The sequence below is a fragment of the Lampetra fluviatilis genome, chromosome 58 (genome assembly GCF_964198595.1).
Source record: "Lampetra fluviatilis chromosome 58, kcLamFluv1.1, whole genome shotgun sequence".
Classification (NCBI taxonomy): Eukaryota; Metazoa; Chordata; class Hyperoartia; order Petromyzontiformes; family Petromyzontidae; genus Lampetra; species Lampetra fluviatilis.
The window spans coordinates 3,569,391-3,588,857 of NC_136332.1; the positions used below are offsets into that span (position 1 = coordinate 3,569,391).

Here is a 19,467-nt window from a genome sequence, read left to right on the forward strand (position 1 = left end):
ATGAGTCCATAGCCGCATCGCCGACCATCGACGGACTAAAAACGACTGCACCACGGACATTGCGCGAGAAGCCGGGCTACCATGGTACCCCGGGGTACCGCCATGAGGTTCAGATGAGCAACTGGTGTATCGGCATGCGGTGAACGGCGCGACTTGGCAGAGTTAACGGTGTGGCCGGGGCGTCGTGCTGGTTGGCCAACCCCCGCTTGTGCCACAGTGCCGGTAGCCTTCATAGGTGCTGCTGCGACTCGCCAACGGCACTTGCCCCAACAGTCTGTTGCAGGCTACACGGGGGATCTTTGTCTTTGGTAGAGGTAGCGGTTCGCGCGCTACGCTGCACGACGAACCCGGCGATCCCGAGTTAGATTCCCGCTCACGGCCAATACCGGTGACAAATGTCTGATCCGGTCCTGGGCCTCCCCTAGGTCGACTCAGCCTCAAGTGAGTATCTGGTACGGTGAGTGAACATCGCCAGTAGCGAGACAAAGGCGGCCGGACGTGGTGCTGGCCACCCACCCCCTCGCGTGCACAGCGCTGGCCTTTGTAGAAGCTCGCTAACAGCACTTGCCCCAGCAAGTCGCAGGCCACGCGGGGGACCTGTGCCTTTGTCGCGTGTGTTTATCATTCCGCTGAAGATGCGCACGGTGACGGACCCTGGCGCTGCCTGCTCAAGGCAAAGCGCCAAGGTCAGCCGCATCAGTTCGTCGCGTGACGGAGCGGCTCCCGAAATGAAAAGAGACGGCGCCCGGTCACGAGAGAACGGGCGAGAGAGACACAGAGCGAGGGAGGGAGGGAGTGGGCGAGAGAGAGAGGGGAGGGGAGGGAGGGAGGGAGGGAGGAGAGGGCGAGAGAGGGTGGGAGGAGAGGGAGGGAGGGGAGGGAGGGAGGAGAGGGAGGAGAGGGAGATGAAAAGGGCGAGCGAGAAGGCAAGAGGGAGCGGGAGACAGAGAGAGGAATCGAGCGAGAGAGGGCGCAAAAGGGACAGAGAGCGAGATGGAGGGAGCGGGGGGGGGGCGAGTAAGAGAGAGAGGGAGAGGAAACGAGATGAAGTGGGTGAGCGAGAAAGCAAGTGGGAGTGAGATAGAGACAGAGAGATAACGAGCAGGACAGGGAGATCGCGTGGCGGCCGCAGAGAGAGACGGCCGCAGGGAGACAGTCACAGGGTTGAACTGCTGGGTGGGGCGCGTTTATAGTGCTGGGTGGGTCAGAGGCTGTGAGGCGAGGGGTCACTTTGGATTCAAGGAAGCTGACACCATCGTTTCACAATGGTCGCGTTTAGAGTAAAAAAGCGAGCGAATGAATGATCGACTGAACGAACGACTGATCGAGTGAAAGAACGATTGAGCGAGCGAGCGAATGAACGATCGAGGGAGCATTGGGGGGCACATTCGCCACGCGAGAGAAAAGGTCGGGTTTGTGAATAACGGTCGGGGAAAACGACGGTTACACCAACCGGCCCTGTTCACGATGCTTGCAAGCGGTGGGTGGATGGGTGGGTTGGTTGGTGGTGGGGAGTGGTTAATTGGTCAAAAGCGGGATGTGTGATGCTCACACCAGGACGCGGTGGGTCGGGGGTTTGTTACGAGATGGGGGGGCTATTAAGTTTCATTCACGATTCGGTAGGGGGCTCACACACCCCCCAACTGTGAGGTTAGCAATGTGAGAAATCAAAGAGCAATCCAAACAAAACACTCAGATGCTGCCGCCGCCGCCGCCGCTGCTGCTGCATCCATCAGCTGGCACTGCGTTTTTTCTTTCTCTCTCACCGTGCGCTGCGCGAAACGGCTGCCGTTTTACTTTCGATCCGCGTGTCTCGTACGGGCAGGGCCACGCGTGTGTCCAATTGGGACCGCGCGAGAGAGAGGGAAGGCCCCCCCCCCCGCTCCTTAATCACTGTGAACATCTGGCAACGGTTCAAGCGGGGCCCCGACTCTGCCAGATGAGACGCCTGTGTGTCGAAGCCGGTCCGGAGTGAGCTTCGCTCGTACCGTTGGCTCAACAACATTGTCGGCAGCGTGCCAACGTTGGGTCGCAATGTTGACCCAACGTTGGCCCAAAGTTGTCAGAACGTTAGCTCAATGTTGACTCAATGTTGACCCAACGTTGGCCCAATGATGTCAGAACGTTAGCTCCACGTTGGCCCAACCTTGGCCCAACGTTGGCAGAACGTTAGCTCAACGTTGGCCCAACCTTGGCCCAACGTTGTCAGAACGTTAGCTCAACGTTGGCCCAATGTTGGCCCAATGTTGGCAGAACGTTAGCTCCATGTTGGCCCAACCTTGGCCCAACGTTGTCAGAACGTTAGCTCAACATTGGCCCAACCTTGGCCCAATGTTGGCAGAACGTTAGCTCCACGTTGGCCCAACCTTGGCTTAACGTTGCACGTTCTGCTGGGGCCAAACCATCACAATTTCCATCCCTCTGGCCGGCTGTGGCGACGTGACCATCATACCGGCTCGGGGTGGGTAGGGAGGTCAAATTTAAGCGGCAACCTCCTCGACGTTGGCGCATGCAGACGTTGTCCCTCCCCCCCGAACGTCGGCCCGACATTATCTGTCTATTTACTAATTTCACGGGATCTTTTTTGAAGATTAATCATCTCAAAAAAGCGGGGAGCCACGTCCCTGCCGTGGCGGAGGCGACGTCAATATCCCCGGCGCGTTTTGACCAGTCGACAAAGAAATAAAAACGCCCGATTGCCAGCTGATTTGGTTGGTCGACACGGCAAAAATAAATTAAAAGAAACCACAAGCAGCCTGGGGCGATGATACCTTCTTGGACGTGTCTCTTCGCAGGTCATCCTTTACCTTGGCGCTGTTCGGAGTTAAACTTTTGCAAAGGTTGCGGAAAAAGCTGTGATTGTGGAGCATCTACTGACGAAAGGAGATGGTGGGGTGGGGGTTGGGCGGCGGAGGGGCGGGGGAAGGGGGCACAGTGTGGGAGGGGAAAAAAGGGGACAGCAAAGGAAGTAAAACAAAAGCACGAGGTGGAGTAATGAAAAGATGAACACGGAGTTTTGATTTTGAAACGAAGGAAATGCAGAGAGAGAGAACGACGGAGCCGATCGCCAATCGGGCGAACAACACAAACGCTCCGTAGGACTTTCGCTACCAGTAATTATCCGTAACAAAGGGGTTGGTTTTTTTGGTTTAGTTGGGGCTAAGTCGCGTAAATATAAATGCGTCGTTCAACCGGCTGCCCGATCCGAAGCAGCCAGAATTTTGGCCGTCGCCCGAGGAAGCTGCTTGTTGCTGTTGCTGTTGTTGGTGGCGAACTGTCACAGCGGCTCAAATGTTGCTCACGTTCTAGATTTGAAGTTTTCGTGACTGCAAGGATCCATACTCTTGGTTCTTTCGGTCAAATTTCTTGCTACGGTTGCCACGCCTGATGACGATTGCTTGTGTTGCAATCGAAACGTCGTGATTATTTTTTTTTAAATCTTTTATTTTTTATTTTCTTTACCTACGTGACTTTACCTAAAGAACCAATAGTATCTTCTTGATTCTTTCGGTAAAGTCACGTAGAAGGGAAATAATAAAGTAATAAAATTTAAACATAATAAAATATAATTCTCACGACGTTTCGGCCACAACGCAAGCAGCCGTCCTCAGGTGTAGAACAGGTCTGTCGGAAAGAAATTCAGACAGGTCTGTCGGAAAGACATTCAGACGCTGTCTTTCCGACAGACCTGTTCTCCACCTGAGGACGGCTGCTTGCGTTATGGCCGAAACGTCGTGAGAATTGTATTTTATTATGTTTTATTTTTATTATTTTATTATTCCCCTTCTATGCGACTTTACCGAAAGAACCACGAAGATGAATCCCTGCATTCACGAAAGCTTTAAATCGAAACCAATAGTATGTTGTTCACGTCCCTGTGGGGTTTTAACCCCCCCCCCCAAAACGCAACCGGTGCGGCGCTGAAGTGGTTCACCATCAGAATCGGGATGTTTGTTCAGACTGCGGGAGGAATCCGATGAGCTATGAAGCTCTCTTGTCCACAGATGTTCCGGTCGGAGGGGCACGGGGTCAGAACGTTTTCAATAACGTCACAACAACAAACAATGAGGTAGCTCATTAGGCGCGGTACGTTTACATGACACAACCTTAATAATTCTAACAACAACAACAACAGCAGCGGAATTTTACGGCGCGTGAATATGCCTATTTATTTATTTATATTTACGCGATCTCACCCCAAGAATGAAAACCTTTGGTTCGGGGAAGCTCTCGATTTCGTAGCGCGATCAAACGAGTCAAACACACACTGCCCCCCCCTCCGCCCCCCCCCCAATCCGTACCCCCCCCCCCCGCCGCCCCCCCCCCCTGGCCACTTCCTGAATGCTGGTCCTGAGGACGCTGGGGGTCGGGCATCTGCGGACTGCGCGCCCGGTTGAGTTTTTTTTGGCTTTGCGTACCGCACGAGTCTCCTTCACCTATAACCGCGAGGCTCGACGAAGCTCGTCAACAATCGCCGGAGGTACATTTTTTGTTATTTCACCTGGAGGGGGGGGGGGGGGGTAAAGTCCACTTAAGATGTTTCAGCCGTTGTTCAGAGGTGACGGCTCGTCATCATCGTCGTCGCCGTTGTCGTCATCACCGTCGTCATCATCGTTGTCGTCATTGGCATCATCGGCATCATCGTCATCATCGTCGTCGTCGTCATCGTCGTCGTCATCATCGGTGTCATCATCATCATCGTCGTCGTCGTTATCATCGTCATCGGCATCATCATCGTCGTCGTCATCATCACCGTCGTCATCACCGTCGTCGTCGCCGCCATCATCATCGTCGTCATCATCATCGTTGTCGTCATCATCGTCGTTATCATCTTCATCATCGTCGTCATTATCATCGTCATCGTCGTCGTCATTATCATCGTCATCATCGTTGTCATCGTCGTCGTCGCCGCCATCATCATCATCGTCATCATCATCGTCGTCATCATCATCGCCGCCATCATCATCATCGTCATCATCATCGTCGTCATCATTACCGTCGTCGTCATCATCATCATCGTCGTCGTCATCATCATTGTCGTCGTCGTCGCCGTCATCATCGTCGTCGTCGAACGTGGAAATTGATAGCAGCAGCCAAATAATCTAGATGCACGATGCTGGAGGAGGGTCGGGGTGCAAGAACCGCGGGGAACGGGAAGAACGATCCACGCCACGACCCTCCCGGGGAGAGAGGGAGAAAAAGAAGTTGGGGTGGGGGAGCCACGTGGACTCCAAATGTACAACAACAACATGCATCGACCGCCAGGGTCTGTGATCGAACCCCGCACGACCTTGCTGCGTAGAGCAGGCGAGAAGGGAGGTGAGCGTCACCTCGCCACCGCAGGATCTCCCCGAATAAAAAAATAAAAACTGTGTGTGGCCTTTAAAAAGGGAAAAGGTGCAATAATAATAATAATGAAAGGTGACATTTCAGGCAATGGCGCTTCCTCATGGCACATGAAGGCTGCCGGTCTGGGTCATTTGTGTGCGACACAGCAAGGGCATTGTCCAAAATGTCGGCTTTTGTGTTTGTTCCTTTTAAGGCCACACTCTCAACCATGAACCAGACTCTCAACCACGACCACACTCTCAACCACCACCACACTCTCAACCACGACCACACTCTCAACCACCACCACACTCTCAACCACCACCACACTCTCAATCACCACCACACTCTCAACCACCACCACACTCTCAACCACCACCACACTCTCAACCACCACCACACTCTCAACCACCACCACACTCTCAACCACCACCACACTCTCAACCACCACCACACTCTCAACCATCACCACACTCTCAACCACGACCAGACTATCCACCATTACCAGACTCTCAACCATGAACCAGACTCTCAACCACGATCAGACTTCTTGGTTCTTTCGGTAAAGTCACGTAGAAGGGAAATAATAGAATAATAAAAAATAAAACATAATAAAATACAATTCTCACGACGTTTCGGCCACAACGCAAGCAGCCGTCCTCAGGTGAAGAACAGGTCTGTCGGAAAGACAGCGTCTGAATGAACACCACCAAGCTTGGCAGCGTATATTTAAGCTGAAATATACGCTGCCTGAGGACGGCTTCTTGCGTTGTGGCCGAAACGTCGTGAGAATGATTTTATTATGTTTTATTTTTATCATTTCCCTTTTACGTGACTTTACCGAAAGAACCAAGAAGATGAATCCCTGCAAGTCACGAAAGCTTTCAATCAAAACACCACCAGACTCTCAACCACGAACCCCCCAATCCCCGATCGAGTGAAAGAATCGGCCTCCACGCAAGGGGCCGAGTGGGGCGGGGGTGGGGAGGTGGGGGGGGATACGTCTGTCGTTTCGCACCGGTACCCCTCGCCCGAGCCGCGTCCCCCTCCCCCCACCGCCCCTCACCTCGGGCGCGATGTAGTCGGGCGTGCCGCAGAAGGTGCGAGTCGTCATCGCCTCCCACATGTTCTCCTTGCACATGCCGAAGTCGGCGATCTTGATGTGCCCCTCTGCGTCCAGCATCACGTTGTCCAGCTTCAGGTCTCTGTGTCATCCCCAGCCCGGCCCAGACAAAGACAAAGGTCATCCCCCGTCCTCCATGTGTAGCCTCAACAGAGCGTTGGGGCAAGTGCTGTTTGCGACACCCCACCCACCAAAGACAAAGATCCCTCGTGTAGCCTTAACAGACTGTTGGGGCAAGTGCTGTTGGTGACCCCCTCCCATCCACCCACCCACCCGCTAAAGCCAAAGATTCCCCGTACAGCCTTAACAAACTGTTGGGGCAAGTGCTGTTGGTGACCCCCTCCCACCCACCCGCCAAAGCCAAAGATCCCTCGTGTAGCCTTAACAGACTGTTGGGGCAAGTGCTGTTGGTGGCCCCCTCCCACCCACCCGCCAAAGCCAAAGATCCCCCGTACAGCCTCAACAAACTGTTGGGGCAAGTGCTGTTGGTGACCCCCTCACACCCACCCACCAAAGACAAAGATCCCTCGTGTAGCCTTAACAAACTGTTGGGGCAAGTGCTGCAAAGTCAGCGACCCCCGCCGCCCCCCCATCCACCCACCAAAGACAAAGATTCCCCCCCCCCTCCCGTTGGGTCTGTTGAGGCGACACCGAACACTGTCCAGGTTCTTAAGATGTCTCAGGTCTGGAGTCTTCGTCAGCCGAGATTTTGCTCGCCTCTCCGTACGAAAAATACGAATCTCGGCCACTGCCTCCCCCCCCCCCCATTTTTGCGGCCCTTGCCGGCGCTTGGCCTTTACAGCGAAAGTCGTCGTCGCTGTTCCACCCATCCTACCCCCCCCACCCCACCCCCCCCGCCCCTCCCCACCCCGCCCCCCCCCCACCCCCTCACCGACTCCCCACCCACCCACCCCCCATGCGAGGCGCTGAAGCCACTCACCTGTAAATTATTCCTTTCGTGTGCAGGAAGAAGAGGCCCACGGCAATCTCTCCAGCATAAAACCTAGAGAGGGGGAAACAGAGGGCCACTCACCCACCCAGCCACTCACCCACCCAGCCACCCACTCACCCAGCCACCCACTCACTCACCCAGACACTCACTCACCCAGCCACCCACTCACTCACCCAGACACTCACTCATCCAGCCACTCACCCACCCAGCCACTCATCCAGCCACTCACCCACCCAGCCACTCACCCAGCTACCCACTCACCCAAACACTCACCCAGCCAGCCACTCACCCAGACACTCACCCAGCCAGCCACTCAGCCAGCCACTCACCCACCCAGCCACTCACCCACCCAGACATTCACTCACCCAGCCACCCACCCACCCAGCCAGCCACTCACCCAGCCAGCCACTCAGCCACCCAGACACTCACCCACCCAGACACTCACCCAGCCACCCACTCACCCAGCCCACTCACCCAGCCACCCACTCACTCACCCCAACACTCACTCACCCAGCCACTCACCCACCCACTCACCCACCCACTCACCCAGCCACCCACTCACCCACCCAGCCACTCAGCCAGCCACTCACCCAGCCACCCACTCACCCAGCCACTCACCCAGCCACCCACTCACCCAAACACTCACCCAGCCAGCCACTCACCCAAACACTCACCCAGCCAGCCACTCAGCCAGCCACTCACCCACTCAGCCACTCACCCACTCAGCCACTCATCCACTCAATCACCTACCCACCAGAGCCGTCACAGACTGTAAGGGGGCCCGTGCAAGTGCCGTGAGCGGTGCATGACGGAGGGTGGTGTGATCGGCACTAAGAACAACACTACCCATAGAATCACATTGCCCAACGACTAACATTTCCCATAGACTCACATTGTCCATAGATTGACACTGTCCATAGACTCACCCTGCACATAGACAAATACTGTCCATATACTCACATTGTCCATAGATTAACACTGTCCATAGACTCAACATTGCCCTTAAACTAACACTCTCCATAGACTAACACTGCCCATAGACTAACACTGCCCATATACTAACACTGCCCATAGACTAACACTGCCCATAGACTAACACTGCCCATAGACTAACACTGCCCATAGACTGACACTACCCATCATAGACTCAACACTGCCCATAGACTAACACTGCCCATAGACTAACACTGCCCATAGACTAACACTGCCCATAGACTAACACTGCCCATAGACTAACACTGCCCATAGACTAACACTGCCCATAGACTAACACTGCCCATAGACTAACACTGCCCATAGACTAACACTGCCCATAGACTAACACTGCCCATAGACTGACATTGCCCATAGACTCAACACTGCCCATAGACACAACACTACCCGTTGACTCAACACTGCCCATAGACTAACTGCCCATAGACTAACACTGCCCATAGACTAACACTGCCCATAGACTAACACTAATCATAGACTAACACTAGTCATAGGCCAACACTGCCCATAGACCGACACTGCCGGAGCCGAATGTAAGGGAGGCAGGAAGGAAGGCCACGCCAGCCGTAGAGAGAGACAGGGAGACAGAGGGAGACGATGGGGGTTCGTCATGAACGGGACGATGGATGGAGTCCGTGGGAACACTTACACGGTGTGTGGCTCCTTGAAGCGCCCGACCTGCTGTATCTGGTACATGAGATCACCCCCGTTCACGTACTCCATCACGAAGTACAGGCGGTCCTGCGCACACAAAGACAAAGATCCCCCGTATAGCCTGTAACAGACTGTTGGGGCAAGTGCTGTTAGCGAGCGGTACCTATGACGGCCGGCAAGGCACACGAGGGGGGGGGGGGAGGGGGGAGGGGTGGGTGGCCAGCACCACGCCCGACCGCCTTTGTCTCCCCACTGCAGCAGGTACACATTTTGAGGCTGGGTCGACCTAGGGGAGGCCCAGGACCGGTTCAGAATAGTCGTCACCGGTGTTGGTAGCCATGGGCGGGAATCGAACCTCGGGTCGCCTGGGTTTGTAGCGTAGCGCTAACCGGTACACTAACGCTCGCCCCACACACACACACAGACACACACACAGACACGTGCACACACACAGACACACACACAGACACACACACAAGCCACACACACAGATACGCACACACCCACAGACACGCGCACACCACACAGGCACGCACAAACAGACACACACACACACAAGACACACACACAAAGACAAATACACACACACAAAGACAGGCACACACACACAAGACACACACACAAAGACACACACACACACAAAAGGAAAAGATCCCCCATATAGCCTGAACAGACTGTTGGGAGAAAGTGCTGTTAGCGAGCACCTTTGAAGGCCGGCACTGCACACGAGGGGGTGGGTGACCAGCACCACGCCTGGCCTCCTTCGTCTCCCCCAGTGGCGATGCTTACTACACAACGCACACCAGGTACTCATTTGAGGCTGAGTCGACCTAAGGGAGACCCAGGACCGGTTCAGATAATCGCCACCGGTGTTGGCCGTGAGCATGAATCGAACTCGGGTCGCCGGGTTCGTAGCGCAGCGTGCCAACCGCTACACTTACGCTCCCCACACAGACACACACACAAAGATCCCCCGTATAGCCTTAACAGACTGTAGGGGCAAGTTCTGTTAGCGAGCACCTATGAAGGCTGGAACGGCACACGAGGGGGTGGGTGGCCAGCACCACGCCCGACCGCCTTTGTCTCCCTAGTGGCGATGTTTACACAATGCACCAGGTACTCATTTAGACAGATACACACACATACATACACATGCACACAGACACACACACACATACAGACACACGCACACAGACACACACACACACATACAGACACACGCACACAGACACACACACACACCCAGGCACACACACAGGCGACGATGCACACAACCGCAGCGCCAGCAAGAGGGCACAACGTTAGATTACGGAAAATGATGAAAACATTATAATAGGCATCTTGATTTGACGCTTTCGTGACTGCAGGCATCCATACCCTTTGGTTCTTTCGGTAAAATCACGTAGATAGAAAATAGATCACAACGTTTTGATCACGACACAAGCAAACGTCACCATAATAGGAATAGCTTTAACCCGCTGGGGCAGTAAAACAGGACGTGTTAAGATGCTCAAGCACCTATTGCATGGGCATCAAGTCTGCATTAGCCCCACGCGCTTGTGAAACCAACGTGCACCGATCAATGTTTGCATTGTCTCTGAAAACGATTGGCCAACACCAGAGGATTGCACTGGGAGAGAGAATGCAATTTGTGAATCAGAGAGCGCACGCAGGTTAAAGACATCACGCGAGATTTGCAAACAGCATGTGTGTGTATGTTGTACTTCTGTGGGCAGTGTGAGTCTATGGGCAATGTATGCGTGTATGTAGAACTTCTTTCGCACCGTACAGAGCCAACCATGCTAATCGGAGATGCAGGGGGAAGGACAACACACTGTGGGTCTCTGTGTGAGTCTAAGTGTCTCTGTAGTGAGTCTATGGGTCTCTGTGCGAGTCTATGGCTCTCTGTGTGAGTATGTGGCTCTCTGTGCGAGTCTATGGGTCTCTGTGTGAGTCTGTGGCTCTCTGTGCGAGTCTATGGGTCTCTGTGTGAGTCTATGGCTCTCTGTGTGAGTCTATGTGTCTCTGCGTGAGTCTATGTGTCTCTGCGTGAGTCTACATGTCTATAAGTCTATGGGTCTCTGTGTGAGTCTGTGGGTCTCTGTGTGAGTCTATGGCTCTCTGTGCGAGTCTGTGGGTCTCTGTGTGAGTCCGTGGGTCTCTGTCTGAGTATATGGGTCTCTGTGTGAGTCTATGTGTCTCTGTATGAGTCTATGGGTCTCTGTGTGAGTCTATGGGTCTCTGTGTGAGTCTATGGGTCTCTGCGTGAGTCTACATGTCTATAAGTCTATGGGTCTCTGTGTGAGTCTGTGGGTCTCTGTGTGAGTCTATGGCTCTCTGTGCGAGTCTGTGGGTCTCTGTGTGAGTCTATGGGTCTCTGTGTGAGTCTATGGGTCTCTGTGTGAGTCTATGGGTCTCTGTGTGAGTCCATGGGTCTCTGTCTGAGTATATGGGTCTCTGTGTGAGTCCATGGGTCTCTGTCTGAGTATATGGGTCTCTGTGTGAGTCTATGGGTCTCTGTGTGAGTCTATGGGTCTCTGTGTGAGTCTATGGGTCTCCCATTGGAGCCGAGGTATTAACTTGTTTTTTTCACAAGCGACCTGGGCCGCCACAAATGACGGCTCAACGAAAGCGACGTGTTCGCGTGTGTCCACGCGTGGGGAAACCCACGGCGTGCCCTGTCGCCGTCCAGTCAGCGGCGCGTTGAAAGGTGTCACAGCCCCCAGCTAGCGTGGCACGCGGCGTGGCACGCGGTGGCTAGTGATGGGCGATGCGCGCCACGCGGAGAGACGAGCGTGCGGAGGGGGGGGGAGAGCACACATCCCTCCCTCCCTCCTGTCCCTCTCATCATCTCCTCTCTGCCACCGAGGGCGAAGAACTTTCGCTCTCTCTCTCCGAATGCCCAGGGAAGATGAAAATAGGGTTTTCCCCCTTTTTTCCGGCAACAAAACAGCTGTGTTAAGATGTTAAAACACCAAACTGAAACCTTTTGCAAGGAATCACGTTGCATTCACCACAATGCTTGTGGTCAGAATGTAAACAAAAACACACTCTGATAATATATGCATTGTCTTTGAAACTGATTGGTCCACACCAGAGACAGCTTTCTTGAGAGCCTAGTCTCAAACACCACAAGTATCTGTGGTACCTGTGAAAGCCACACCAGGCCGCCTTTGTCTCCCAAGTGGCGATGTTGACTACGCACACCGCAGACCAGGGACTCGTTCAAAGCCTAGTTGGTCTAGGCCAAGGCCCTGGACCGGATTAGCTATTCGCCACCGGTATTGGTACATGAGCGGGAATCGAACTCAGGTTGCCGGGTCGTAGCGCAGCAGCGCTTAACCGCTGTGCGATCGCTCCCCACACAGAGACACGGTGGCGTGCACACCCACCCGCCTGCCCGCTCGCTCGCCCACTCGCCCGCCCCCTACTCAACCACCTACTCGCTCGCTCGCTTACCTGCCCGCTTGCCCACCCGTCCACCCACCTACCCGCCCGCCCGCCCGCCCGCCCACCCACCTACCCGCCCGCCCACCTACCCGCCCGCCCACCTACCCGCCCGCCCGCCCACCCACCTACCCGCCCGCCCACCCACCTGCCCGCCCACCCACCTACCCGCCCGCCCACCCGCCCACCTTACCTGCCCGCGCGCCCCGCTCGCTCACCCACTTGCCCGCTCGCCCGCCCCCCCACTCACCCACCTACTCGCCCGCTCGCTTACCTGCCCGCTTGCCCACCCGCCCGCCCGCCCGCCCACCCGCTCACCACCGCCCACCCGCCCGCCCACCCGCTCACCCGCCCGCCCGCCCGCACCCACCATGGTCTGGAAGCAGGAGTGCAGCTGGGTGAGGAAGGGCGGCTTCTCGGCGAGCGCCAGCACGCGCTTCTCCACCATGGTGCACTCCACGTCGTCGTCCTGGATGACCACGTCCTTCTTGAGGATCTTGATCGCGTACAGCTCGTCCGTGCCCTTGCGCTCTGCCAGCATCACCTGCGCACTGCGCGCACAGAGACAAAGGGGGTTCAAGTTCAAGTTAATTTATTAGGTATAGCCCTGTGAGCCATTCGGCTCTTGAATCAGGTGCAACCGCAACAAACAAAAAACAAAAACATGAACAAAAAAACATCTTAAAGTGAATATGTGACTGAGTGCAAACAGAAAATCCAAGAAAAGACAGCAAAATATTGCAGAAAAAATCACCGTACACCAACGCTGTGTGCAAAAATCCCAGTGGGATGCAAGTCAAACAACCAACGACAACAACCACAAGACAACTTAGATTAAGGCCATCAGTCTAACTCTGTACTACAACAACACAAACATGGCTAAACCAATACACTTTTCGAAATCACCAAAATAAAGCCATGAAAGCAATGAAACAGTGACCATAGGAACTGTGACGGAATTTTCACAATAAATGGCATAAACAACATGTACTACCAAAACCCTGCACCCCGGGGAAGTACTTTCAACGGACTGGCGGGGCCCAGGTGCCGTTAGCAAGCAGCAGCAGCACCAGCAGCGCCGGCACCACGCGTGGCCCCCATCGCCTCCAAAGACAAAGATCCCCTGTGTAGCCTTAACGGACTACTCGGGCCAAGTGCCATTTGCAAGTAGCAGCACCTGTGAAGGCTGGCGCGGTAACACGAGGGGGTGGGTAGCCAGCACCACGCCCGGCTTGCCTTTGTCTCTCCCAGTGGCGAAGTTTACACAGCGCAACGGGTACTCATTTCAGGCTGAGTCTACCCAGGGGAGCGCCGGTTCAGATAATCGTCACCGGTGTCGCCGTGAGCAGGAACGAAACTCGTGCGCAAGAGACACGGAAATATACAGAGAGGGATGTGGCCACGATGCCACTACAATACCACCATCTCTACTTGAAGTGCGTGGATTTAAAACGAAACATTCAATGATGCAGGCTGCTGAGAAGAGAGGTTTTTTTTTGGGTTAGTTCACGTGAATGTGAACGTGTCGTTAAACCCGCCACCGCTCGACACAGCCAATTAGCAAGCGTCTGTCACGTAAACAACATGTGGCCAATTAGTTAATAGTCCAGCGCACACACCGGTTGTGTGCTGGAGAGTAAACCCACTACAACATTTACAATTGTAGTGTATAGTGTAGTGTATCGTGTAGTGTATCGTGTAGTGTATAGTGTAGTGTGTAGTGTAGTATACTAGTTCAGCACACACGGGTTGTGTGTTGGAGAGTAAACCCACTACAGCATTTACAATTGTAGTGTATAGTGTAGTGTATAGTGTAGTGTATAGTGTAGTGGAGTGTATAGTGTAGTGTATAGTGTAGTGTATAGTGTAGTATACTAGTTAAGCACACACCAGTTGTGTGTTGGAGAGTAAACCCACAAGTTCTCGAATTGTAAATGTTGTAGTGCGTTTACTCTCTAACACACAATCGGTATGTGTTGAACTAGTATACTACACTATACACTACACTATACACTACACTATACACTACACTATACACTACACTATACACTACACTACACACTACGCTATACACTACGCTATACACTACGCTATACACTACACTATACACTACGCTATACACTACACTACACACTACGCTATACACTACACTACACACTACGCTATACACTACGCTATATACTACACTATACACTACACTATAAATGTTGTAGTGGGTTTACTCTCCAACACACAAGCGATGCGTGTGCTCTGCTAGTAACTAATCGGCACGTTCTGTTTACTGACAAACCCCTTACTAACTGGCTGTGTCGGGCGGTGGTGGGTTTAACGACACATTTATATTTACACAATCTAACCCAACCACCCCCCTCCCCTATTATGGATAGCTACTACTTCAGCACCACCGGTGTGATGGGAGAGTAAACCCGAAATATTTACAATGTGAGTAACCGTGACGTTTCGCCGGTGATTGCAGCAACAACAACAACAACATCAGGCGAGTTTCCAGGGTTTGAAATCTCGACCTCTCTCCATCGCAAGCCGCTCGCCGCTCAACGGCGAGCCGGTTGGGAGGTGAAAGACAAAACCACGAATTATCATCACGGACGTTTGATGAAGACCTCCTCTCCTCTCGCCATGCCGGTCGGGATGGCGATTCGTTTGCCGGTTGGCGAAGGTTTGAGAGGCGGGCGGACAGGAGCGGGTTTTTTTTTTATAATTTGCCAAATAAGCGTCTCATCGCACGACCATGGCCACTCTTGAAATTCGTTGAGACGTCGGAGTCCCTCGAAGCGTGAATATAAATATTTTCCGATTCCGATTCAGGCGGACCGCATTGCAGAGCAGGTGGACGCCGCATCGGAGTGGTCTTGCATAGACCGGTCTAGACCGGTTTAGACCCGTTCAGAACCGTCTAGAACCCGTCTAGACCCATCTAGACCCGTTCAGAACCGTCTAGAACCCGTCGGGCTCCATCTCCGTGTGCGGCTACCGTCTCTGCTGCTGCTGTCGCTGTGCGCGAGCGTACTAAGAGCCACTTTATATACGATCGAGGGAGGTGAAGGAGTGGGGGGAGTGGGAGGGAGAGAGAGGGGAGGGAGGCAGGGAGGGATGGAGGGAGGGGAGGGAGGGAGCGGAGAGAGGCAGAGAGGGGAGGGGAGGGAGGGAGGGGAGGGAGGGGAGGGAGACAGAGAGGGGAGGGAGGGAGGGAGGGGAGGGAGGGAGGGAGGGAGGGAGGGGGAGGGAGGGGAGGGAGGGAGGGAGGGAGGGGAGGGAGGGAGGGAGGGAGGGGAGGGGAGGGAGGGAGGGAGGGGAGGGAGACAGAGAGGGAGTGTAGGGAGGGGGGGGAGGCGGGGCGTTGCTGCATGAGTGGGCGTGCGAGTGCACTCCACGCGATCATTATTCTCATTCCGCGGGGTTATTTTGGTAAGCGGAGGTGTTGGGGGGGGGGGATGTGGGCTCACCACCAAAGCAAATCATCGACGACGACAAAAAACACTCGCCAGGTCTCGCAAGCTAAGCCGGCTCGAGCCTGGATAGCAGCAGTAGCAGCAGCAGCGGTGTCTGTGTATGTGACATAGATGGAGCATGGGGTGGACATCATCCAGCATTGGATTGCCCCCCCCCCCCAAGGGCTGTACGTGACACGAACGAGCGTGCGGGGGTTAGCGCACTGCGCTACGAACGCTCAGCATCAGCGACCTCGGTCCGAGGTCGACCTCGCCTAGGTCGACTCGGCCTCAAACGAGCACCTGGTGCGGCGCGTAAACGTAGGCATCGGGGAGACAAAGGCGGCCGGGGGCGGTGCCGTGACGGCCTTCGTTGCTGCTGCTCGCTCACGGCACTTGCCCCGACAGTTTGTTGGAGGCTACACGGGGGATCTTTGTCTTTGTGCGTGTGTTGGGTGGGGAGCGGTGGTGCAGCGGTTAGCGCTACGCTGCGCTACGAACCCGGCGGCCCGAGTTCGATTCCCGCTCACGGCCAACACCACCAGTGACGATTATCTGAAACGGTCCTGGGCCTCCCCTAGGTCGACTCTGCAATATTTTGCTGTCTTTTCTTGGATTTTCTGTTTGCACTCGGTCACATATTCACTGAAAGATGTTTTTTTGTTCATGTTTTTGTTTTTTGTTTGTTGCGGTTGCACCCGATTCAAGAGCCGAATGGCTCACGGGGCTACACCTAATCAATGAACTTGAACTTGACTCAGCCTCAAATGAGGACCTGGTGCGGTGTGTAAACATCGCCACTGGGGAGACAAAGGCGGCCGAGCGTGGTCCTGGCCGGCCTTCGTAGAGCGCCGCTCGCTAACAGCACTTGCCCCGACAGTCCGTCACAGGCTACACGGGGCATCTTTGTCTTCGCCTCGTTCAAGGCGGGGGGGGGGGGGGTGCCCAACGCCTGCACATTAATGTCAGGCATTATAATGAGCCGGGGTAAATACAATTTGTGCTCTTTTCATAATGGGTTCATTCACATCCAGTGAGCAGATCCAATTACCATTGTTACTCCCGCGGCAAATAGCGCACAATGGACATCGTTCGTCATGCCGCCCCCCCCGTCCCATCGGGCCTCCTCCCATCACAAGGTGGCGGGGGGGGGGGGGGCAGTGGGGGGCTGGGAGCGGGGGGGGGGGGGGCAGGAGGGGGGGGTAAACACCGTACTGGGCATGTAAAACAATCTTATTCATTCACCTGCCTCCGTTCCTTCATTAAAATCATCGTCGTCACCATCCTGCTGCTACTGCTGGCTTCTCCCCGCTTCCCAGGTACGAAAAGGCCTACCCCTATCACTGCCCCTATCACTGCCCCCATCACTGCCCCCATCACTAGGCCTATCACTAGGCCTATCACTGCCCCTATCACTGCCCCTATCACTAGGCCTATCACTGCCCCTATCACTGCCCCTACCACTGCCCCTACCACTGCCCCAATCACTGCGCCTATCACTGCCCCACCACCGCCCCTACCACTAACCCCGACCCCTATCACTATCCCTACCACTGCCCCTTCACTGCCCCTATCACTATCCCTATCACTATCCCTACCACTGCCCCTATCACTGCCCCTATCACTATCCCTATCACTATCCCCTACCACTGCCCCTATCACTGCCCCTATCACTGCCCCTATCACTACCCCTATCACTACCCCTATCACTGCCCCTATCACTGCCCCTATCACTACCCCTATCACTACCACTATCACTACCCCCTATCACTGCCCCTATCACTACCCCTATCACTGCCCCTATCACTCCCGCTATAACTACCCCTACCACTACCACTACCCCTACCACTACCCCTATCACTACCCCTATCACTACCCCTACCACTATCCCTTCTACTGCCCCTATCACTACCCCCTATCACTACCCCTATCACTACCCCTATCACTACCCCTATCACTACCCCTACCACTATCCCTACTACTGCCCCTATCACTACCCCTATCACTACCCCATATCACTACCCCTATCACTACCCCTACCACTATCCCTACTACTGCCCCTATCACTGCCCCTATCACTGCCCCTATCACTACCCCATATCACTACCCCTATCACTACCCCTATCACTACCCCTATCACTGCCCCTATCACTACCCCTATCACTACCCCTAACACTACCCCTACCACTACCCCTATCACTACCTCTACCACTATCCCTACTACTGCCCCTATCACTACCCCTATCACTACCCCATATCACTACCCCTATCACTACCCCTATCACTACCCCTATCACTGCCCCTATCACTACCCCTATCACTACCCCTAACACTACCCCTACCACTACCCCTATCACTACCTCTACCACTATCCCTACTACTGCCCCTATCACTACCCCGATAACTGCCCCTATCACTACCCCTACCACTGCCCCTATAACCACACCTATCAACACCTCACCGTAACCACTCCCGCCTGTCCAACTATCACCGTAACTACACCACCACCACTTTTAATAACAACAACAACCACCCCTCTTCGTCATCGCCACCACTGTCATGTTATGTACAATCTCATGATTGTTGTAAAGCGCCTTGCAATATACAGGGTGTTTCAAAAAGATGGACACAATTTCAAAGCAGTACTACTTTGATATTGGGTCCATCTGTTTAAAACACCCTGTATATATATCTATATACGTTCAGGGAGGAGGGAGGGGGGAGGGAAGGCGGGAGATGGGGCGAAGGGGGGAGGGAGGGAAGAAGGGAGGAGGGGGGGGATGAGGGGGAGGAGGGAAGGTGGGAGGGGGGGATGAGAAGGAGGAGGAAGAGTGAGAGGGGAAGAGGGGGGGAGGAAGGGGAGGGAGGGAGGGGAGTGGAGGGGGGGAGGGAGGGAGGGGAGTGGAGGGGGGGGAGGGAGGGGAGTGGAGGGGGGGAGGGAGGGAGGGGAGGGGGGAGGGAGTGGAGGGAGGGGAGGGGAGGGAGGGGAGGGAGTGGAGGGAGGGAGGGGAGAGAGGGGGGAGGGAGAGAGGGAGGGGAGGGAGGGGAGGGAGGGAGGGAGGGGAGGGAGTGGAGGGAGGGAGGGGAGAGAGGGGGGAGGGAGAGAGGGAGGGGAGGGAGGGGAGGGAGGGAGGGAGGGGAGGGAGTGGAGGGAGGGAGGGAGGGGAGAGAGGGGGGAGGGAGAGAGGGAGGGGAGGGAGGAGGCCCCACCTTGCCGAAGCTGCCCTTGCCCAGCACCATGAGGAAGTTGAAGTCGTCCGCCTTGACGCGGTCGACGTTGGCGTTGTTGAGGATGGCCGAGAGGCTGTTGGCACGCCGCTCGTCAGACCCACGCGGCTTCACGCTCGGGCCCAGGCGAGCTTTCTGGATACGGCGAGGGCGGCGGCGTCGTCGTCAACATCACAACAACAACGTCAACATCATCATGGACAACATGATTCACAACTTAAACAACATCAACTTCATCATAAACAACATCAACATCATCATGGACAACATTATTCACAACTTAAACATCATAA

The 19,467-nt window shown here is 54.8% G+C and overlaps 1 protein-coding gene across 3 annotated transcripts in view; it reads right to left on the minus strand.

Annotated features, from left to right (window-relative positions):
* Positions 1-19,467, minus strand: part of LOC144950593 (protein kinase C alpha type-like) — a 280,255-nt gene that overhangs the window by 58,729 nt on the left and 202,059 nt on the right. For all 3 annotated transcript variants that reach the window (XM_078880745.1, XM_078880744.1, XM_078880746.1), the window contains 5 exons: positions 19,157-19,309; positions 12,868-13,041; positions 9,046-9,137; positions 7,392-7,454; positions 6,395-6,533 (listed from right to left, as the gene is read on the minus strand). In XM_078880745.1, the coding sequence (XP_078736871.1) occupies positions 6,395-6,533; positions 7,392-7,454; positions 9,046-9,137; positions 12,868-13,041; positions 19,157-19,309 (621 nt within the window). The remainder of the gene's footprint in view (positions 1-6,394; positions 6,534-7,391; positions 7,455-9,045; positions 9,138-12,867; positions 13,042-19,156; positions 19,310-19,467) is intronic.